The 7695-nt window shown below is 34.6% G+C and overlaps 1 protein-coding gene across 2 annotated transcripts in view; it reads left to right on the plus strand.

Moving 5' to 3' along the window:
* LOC101893689 (RYamide receptor) overlaps positions 1 to 7377 on the plus strand; it is a 449765-nt gene extending 442388 nt beyond the window's left edge. For both annotated transcript variants that reach the window (XM_059126931.1, XM_005180108.4), the window contains 2 exons: positions 6622 to 6713; positions 6842 to 7377. In XM_059126931.1, coding sequence (XP_058982914.1) covers positions 6622 to 6713; positions 6842 to 6880 — 131 coding nt within the window. In that variant the 3' untranslated portion in view covers positions 6881 to 7377. The remainder of the gene's footprint in view (positions 1 to 6621; positions 6714 to 6841) is intronic.
* The last annotated feature ends 318 nt before the right edge of the window (positions 7378 to 7695 follow it).

The following is a 7695-nucleotide window of genomic DNA, read 5'->3' on the forward strand; positions in this document are numbered from 1 at the left end:
TGTAGATTATATTCAACAGTACCTATTTTCCCCTTTCGCCTATTTTCTAAATGCCAAAGAATAATGGATAAACCTCCGGAATAGGGTGGAATTTTGTATTTTTTTTTTTTAATTTTTTTCTAAAAACTATGTTTTATACGATGGAGTATCTAAGATTTTGAAATATGGTCCTTCAGTGAAATACTTAAAGCGAGCTTAGTCAGTGGCGAAGTGTTTTTTATTTTTGTCCTTTGTCATTCCGTTTGTAACACCTCGAAATATAAATGTTAGACCCCACAAAGTATATTTTTGATCAGCAAAAGATTTTATATCGATTTAACACTAACGGTCCATCCGTCTGTGTGCCCGCTACCTGTGCGTCCGTCTGTCTTTATTTCCGTATGTGAAAATCACTAAATGTATTTTTATACCCTACACCACATAGTGGTAAGGGTATTATGTCTTTGTGCATTTGTTTGTAACATGGAGAAGGAAACGAGATAGACCCATAGTTACTTTTGAGAACCTTCATAGAATCACTTTCTGAGTCGATTTATGCATGTCAGTCCGTCTGTCCGTCCGTCCGTCCGTCCGTCCGTCCGTCTGTCCTTGTATTCTTGTGAACAAAATGCAGGTCGCATTTATTATCCGATTGAGATGAAATTTTCCAAACAATATTTTTTTGGCCCAAGAACGAACCCTATTGAAATTGGTGAGAATCGGATCAAATTTAGATATAGCTCCCATATATATCTTCATCCGATTTCGGGTTAAATGTGCACCAAATGTCCACTATCAGTCCAAATTACCTGCATTTTGGCACACCCAACCGAATTCGGCCTAGAAGCAAGTATATCAAATTTGGAGAAAATCGGTTCAGATATAGCTATAGCTCCCATATATTTCATCCGATTTGATCTTTAAGTCCCTCACATTCCTACTATGCACTCCACAACCGTGATATTTGGTACCAGGTATTAGATGGAGCACAGAAATAGGTGTTTTAAATTTTATCGAAATCGGTTCAGATTTGGATATAGCTCCCATATATATCTTCATCCGATTTCGGGTTAAATGTGCACCAAATGGCCGATATAAGTCCAAATTACCTGAATTTTGGCACACCCAACCGAATTCGGCCTAGAAGCAAGTATATCAAATTTGGAGAAAATCGGTTCAGATATAGCTATAGCTCCCATATATATATTTCATCCGATTTGATCTTTAAGTCCCTCACATTCCTACTATGCACTCCACAACCGTGATATTTGGTACCAGGTATTAGATGGAGCACAGAAATAGGTGTTTTAATTTTTATCGAAATCGGTTCAGATTTGGATATAGCTCCCATATATATCTTCATCCGATTTCGGGTTAAATGTGCACCAAATGTCCACTATCAGTCCAAATTACCTGAATTTTGGCACACCCAACCGAATTCGGCCTAGAAGCAAGTGTATCAAATTTGGAGAAAATCGGTTCAGATATAGCTATAGCTCCCATATATATATATTTCATCCGATTTGATCTTTAAGTCCCTCACATTCCTACTATGCACTCCACAACCGTGATATTTGGTACCAGGTATTAGATGGAGCACAGAAATAGGTGTTTTAAATTTTATCGAAATCGGTTCAGATTTGGATATAGCTCCCATATATATCTTCATCCGATTTCGGGTTAAATGTGCACCAAATGTCCACTATCAGTCCAAATTACCTGAATTTTGGCACACCCAACCGAATTCGGCCTAGAAGCAAGTATATCTTCATCCGATTTCGGGTTAAATGTGCACCAAATGGCCGATATAAGTCCAAATTACCTGAATTTTGGCACACCCAACCGAATTCGGCCTAGAAGCAAGTATATCAAATTTGGAGAAAATCGGTTCAGATATAGCTATAGCTCCCATATATATATTTCATCCGATTTGATCTTTAAGTCCCTCACATTCCTACTATGCACTCCACAACCGTGATATTTGGTACCAGGTATTAGATGGAGCACAGAAATAGGTGTTTTAAATTTTATCGAAATCGGTTCAGATTTAGATGGAGCACAGAAATAGCTGTTTTAAATTTTATCGAAATCGGTTCAGATTTGGATATAGCTCCCATATATATCTTCATCCGATTTCGGGTTAATTGACCACCAAATGGCCAATATCAGCCCAAATGGCCCGAATTTTGGCACATGTGACCGAGATTAGCCTTAAAGCAAATACAACAAATTTGGAGAAAATCGGTTCAGAAACAGCTATAGCTCCCATATATATGTTTTATCCGATTTGGTGTTTAAGCCTCTCACATTCGTAATATGCACTCCACAAGAATGATATTTGGTACCAGATATAAGATACAGCCCAGAAATAGCTGTTTGTAATTTTATCGAAATCTTCATCCGATTTCGGGTTAATTGTGCACCAAATGGCCGATATAAGTCCAAATGGACTGAATTTTAGTACGTAAGACCGCATTCAGTCTAGAAGCTAATACGTAAAATTTGGAGAAACCCGGTTCAGAGATAGCTATAGTTCGTAAAATGCACGATAGAATTAGATAGATTTTGATTTTGTACCAAATATCTCATAGAGCTCTGAAATGCCATGTATAAACCTTTTTACGAGAGCTCTACTAAGTATGCATAGTGGTGTAGGGTATCATATAGTCGGCCCCGCCCGACTTTTGAGCTTTCCTTACTGGTTTTTTTTTCATTTTATTTTTTTACAGTTTCTTCCTGTTGTGAAGTTTTAAAAGTTCAGCTCGGCCGTATTTATCTGCTTTCTTAATTGTTTTGGTTTGGTTAAATTGGATCATTTTGTAGATCTCTTAATACACAGTTTTAACTAAACACATATTAAAGTTCTGAACCCAATGGTTTCAGAAGATATCTGCTATATTAATTTTATTAATACAATTTTTTTGGAATGCAAAATATTCATATCATACGGATATGCAATAAAACGGATAATTCCAATCCACTTCTTTAAGGTTGTAAATCTCTACATAGTGTTTTTCAATCAGTCGTAGGAAATGATACAAATTCATCATCGTGGTTTTCAAATATAATGAAATGGCCGGGAATTTAAATATCTCCATATATGACACTGTCCGACAAATTTTGTTCCTCGTCTAGATTGAAATTTCAAGAGTTGGATAATCTCAAGAAATTTAGTGAATGCGCCACCATCCGGTGACACCATTGTACATTTCGTGTAGATGGATTTTATTTGCTCTAAGAAATTGAAATATCAGTTAAAAGCTAAATCAATAGGATAATGCGCCCAAGAACTTTGAAATAACTTTAATCTGAGTTTTCCTATCCCCACCGATATAACTTATATAAATGCTATATCAAAAACTTTACCAATATTGATCATTTCTACAATGGTTTTCAGTTACAGAAAAATTAAGATTCTAAAATTCGGTTAAATCAGTTGGAGAATATGCCTAACGCAATTAACTGCAATAGGATATAGAGCGATATGACTGATTTCGTATACCAGGGATTCAAAGCTCAATCTTAAATACTTCTAAGAATAGCATAGAACTAAAGGGACTCTTTATTATACCCTTCATTATAATAGTAGTGGTGTACTAAGTTTACTTTCCGTTTGTAACTTATCGATATAAGCATTTTAAACGCTACAAATTTCATATTTTATAATAACTCATATATTCTTGAAATCACTCTATCTCCGGAACGTAATAAAGCAGGTGGAGAAAAATGTTACTCAAGTGTAGATACACAAGGTTGCGTTTAAAGAAATTGCTTCAGAGTATTTACCACAATTAAGCATTATAACCATTACATTATGCCCTAAAAGTTCATTAGTAAACATATAAGCAAAGGATATAGTCGTACGGGCCCGACCATGTGATACCTTACAACACTACAATATTGTAGAAATATTCTCCAAATCCATTTAGGAATATTTCGCTTTTGAAATTATGTCATAGAGCACTGTCCAGATATTGCCATTAGCTTTTTGACCGGAGACATTTGCCCAATATTTACGCACTCCGCCGTGCTGTTAGTTGTTGTGGTCCATTTTACAGCTAAATATAACTCAATGGTTATGGTTTTTGGTTCATTTAAGCCGCCAAATATTTTGCGATCATCTCCAAATGCAAGAGGCCCTTCTGTATCTCCAAATTTAGACTCATTCATATTATTTGCTTGTCTACGATATATGGTTTATTCAACGAAATCAAAGAAAGCCAGAATTTTGCCATTTGTTCGGATTTCCCCTGTAGCGGTCCATTCTACCCGCTGTCGTAAACTCTAACTTCATGCGTGATTTCGTGTCCTTTGGTTTCTATTTGTGACCTTTGTAACGGCTGCAAACTCAGGAATATTTTTAGTTGTTGGTCCATTTAGAGCTAGATTGACTCACCTCGGCGAGACATTTCGAGGTGTTACATAATTGTTTGTCCCAATCAAACTTATAATACCCCTAACACATAGTGTTGTAGGGTATAAAATGAATTATGCCATTTTTCAAAATTGGACATATAGCAAGATCTTGAGACCCATTCAAAATAAACATGGATAGATATTTTCCAGGGAACAACTTTTAAAATATTTAAATATTAAAATATTCAATATTCTTAATTAAAAAAAAAAAAAATAAACTATAGCTATAGCCGACGGGACTGACAATGTGTTACCACAATTAACGACAAATCGGACGAAGATATAAATGGGAGAAACATCTACAATTTAGCCGATTAACTCCAATTTAATAGGGTTCCTCCTTGGTCCAAACAAATGATTTGTGCAAAATTTCATCTCGATCAGGCAAAGGATGCGACCTGTACTTTTTTTTTAAGAAAAATAAATGGGCAGACAGACGAACAGAACATCAAAAGGAACTTTGGACCTATCAAGCTTCCTTCTCAATTTTAAAGGGTGTAGGATATAAAAAATCTTTCCATAGATAAGTGTTTGTCCTCTAATTATACCCTACACCACATAGTGGTAAGGGTATTATGTCTTTGTGCATTTGTTTGTAACAGGAAGAAGGAAGCGAGATAGACCCCTAGTTACTTCTGAGGATATTCATAGAATCACATTCTGGGTCGATTTATGCATGTCAGTCCGTCCGTCCTTGTATTCTTGTGAACAAAATGCAGGTCGCATTTATTATCCGATTGAGACCCAAGGACGAACACTATTGAAATTGGTGATAATCGAATCAGATTTAGATATAGCTCCCATATATCTTCGACCGATTTCGGAGTTATTGTGCACCAAATGCCAATATAAGTCATAATGCCCTGAATTCTGGTACATTTGATCGAATTCAGTCTAGAAGCAAGTACATAAAAAATCGGTTCAGATATAGCTATAGCTCCCATATATATGTTTCATCCGATTTGGGGTTTTAAGTCCCTCATATGCGCAAAATGCACTCCACAACAATGATATTTGGTACCAAATGTAAGATACATCCCAGAAATACCTCTGCCAAATTTTATAAAGATCGGATCAGATTTGGATATAGCTTTCATATATATCTTCAATCGATTTCGGGATAATTGTTCGCCAAATGGCCAATATCTATCCAAATGACCTGAATTTTGGCACATCCGACCGAATACAGTCTAGAAGCAAGTATACAAAATGTGGTGAAATGTCGGTTCAGATATAGCTATAGCTGTCATATATAAGTTTCATCCGATTTGGTGTTTAAGTCCCTCATATACGTAATATGCATTTGACAACAATGATATTTGGTACAGGATATCTCATAGAGCTCAGAAGTACTTTTGCCAATTTTTAACGGGATCAAATATAATAGTTCCCTCCAATACCAAACTGTAACTGCTCTAAAGCCAAATGCTGATAAGTGGTATGATCTACTTCAAATAAATTCCTTTGTTACGGAAGCTCTACTAAATATGCATAGTGATGTAGGCTATCATATAGTGGGCCCGCCTGACTTTTGACTTTTCCGTACTGGTTTTCAACTGTATAAAGATGTGATGTCGTAATTTTTAAGTTTCTTTGTTCTACTAATCATCATAGTTCTGTAAACAACATGTTCCAGATAAGTGTGTTCTCTAAAAGAACTTTTCATGTCTTCCATGCATATCTTTGTTTTATGTGACCATTTAATTATTCAAATACTGTCATACAATAATGCAGACAGATTATCTTTGTTTTTGATATGAACCACGAGACCATAGGAAATGCCGTGTCTATGCCTTATTTATACAACCTCTATGCGCTAATGAAACTATACTTGAATGGAAAGAAAAGCTAGATCGACTCAGATCATCGGAATAAGAGCAATATTTCGAGGTGTTACAAACCGTTTGGCCAAATCAAACTTATTATACACTCACATCATAGTATTAAAATATGCTAAGTTCAGTGTAGTAATTTACAAATACCTAATTTTGGATAAATATTTAGGGGTAAATTAAAATTACATACATCAAAACGAAGTTGATTTTAATACAAAAAAATTGCACATGGATATTGATAGATCAACGTTCGACGTAAAATCAAATTCACACATGATTGACAAATATAAATACAAAATATTTTATAATTTCTTTATGTTATTATAAATAGAAGTTATTGCTTTAATATTGTGTTGTTTTTAATGTTACATTAATTCCTTTTAATTTGCAGGAACGGACGATGCATTCCACCTGCAGCGTGTGAACACATGCACCACATTCATCAGCACAAGGCGAAAGTTGCGCACGAATTCTATGCAAACGGTATGTGTTAAAAATACAAAGCAGTCTTAAAAATTAGAGATCCTTTTTTTATTATTTATACTTCATAAAATAATTCTTTAAGTATTAAATAGTTGGTCATTTCCGTATTCTTCTTCTTCTTTTTGCAGAGTCAATCTTCATGTGCGGAAACAACGGTGTTGCGGTAGTGCCAGGCCCCACTTAGACACGTTGAACCGGATAATTTGAATAAATTCATGTGAACATGGAAAAAATCAACATCTCTGCTGCACCTGGGAAATTTGTTACTGAAAATCTCGAATATTTCAAACATATTTCGATGCATTTTCTTAGACATAATATTTTGAAACCAATTAGTTAAAAAAAAACATAGGAAAATACATTTTAAAAGTTTCTGATGGAAATTTTCGTTTATTATGCAAGGCAAATTATATGTTAGTAAATATTGTGCGGTAACATTGGGTGATATTCCTAAATTACTTGTTAACAGGTTGAGATACATAAAGTAATTGGCAATCCAATTCGTTATAATGGTAAGGCCATGTGAAAAAATTCCAGGGATGATGCCAATTGCTTTGGGTATCTCCACCTCTAAAGTTCATATTCTCGATGCATAGATCTTTTGTTATGTCGCAATTTATTGTGATATATTTTTTTAAATATTGAGGAATATGCACATTAAATTAGTTCGTTTGAAAAGTTTAAGATTTTAAATTGAAAGGATTTTTTTTTTTTTACTTTACTTTACTAAAAAGCAATTATAACCTTTAATCCGTCCATATCCAAATTCTAATATTTAACAAAAAAAAAAAAAAAAAAAATTCATATGAATCATAAATCTATTGGTCGTGTTTGAATAATTGCAACGCTTATATTTGCTAATACCAATAAAACATACATCAATGTTAAATAAAAGTAAAAGGTGAAAAGTTGGCGTAAACTTGAGACAGGAAACACTACCGCTTTGTTGGGGTGTAGATTACCCTGCGCGGATCGAAGGCCA

This window comes from Musca domestica, unplaced genomic scaffold (assembly GCF_030504385.1).
Source record: "Musca domestica strain aabys unplaced genomic scaffold, Musca_domestica.polishedcontigs.V.1.1 4, whole genome shotgun sequence".
Taxonomy (NCBI): Eukaryota; Metazoa; Arthropoda; class Insecta; order Diptera; family Muscidae; genus Musca; species Musca domestica.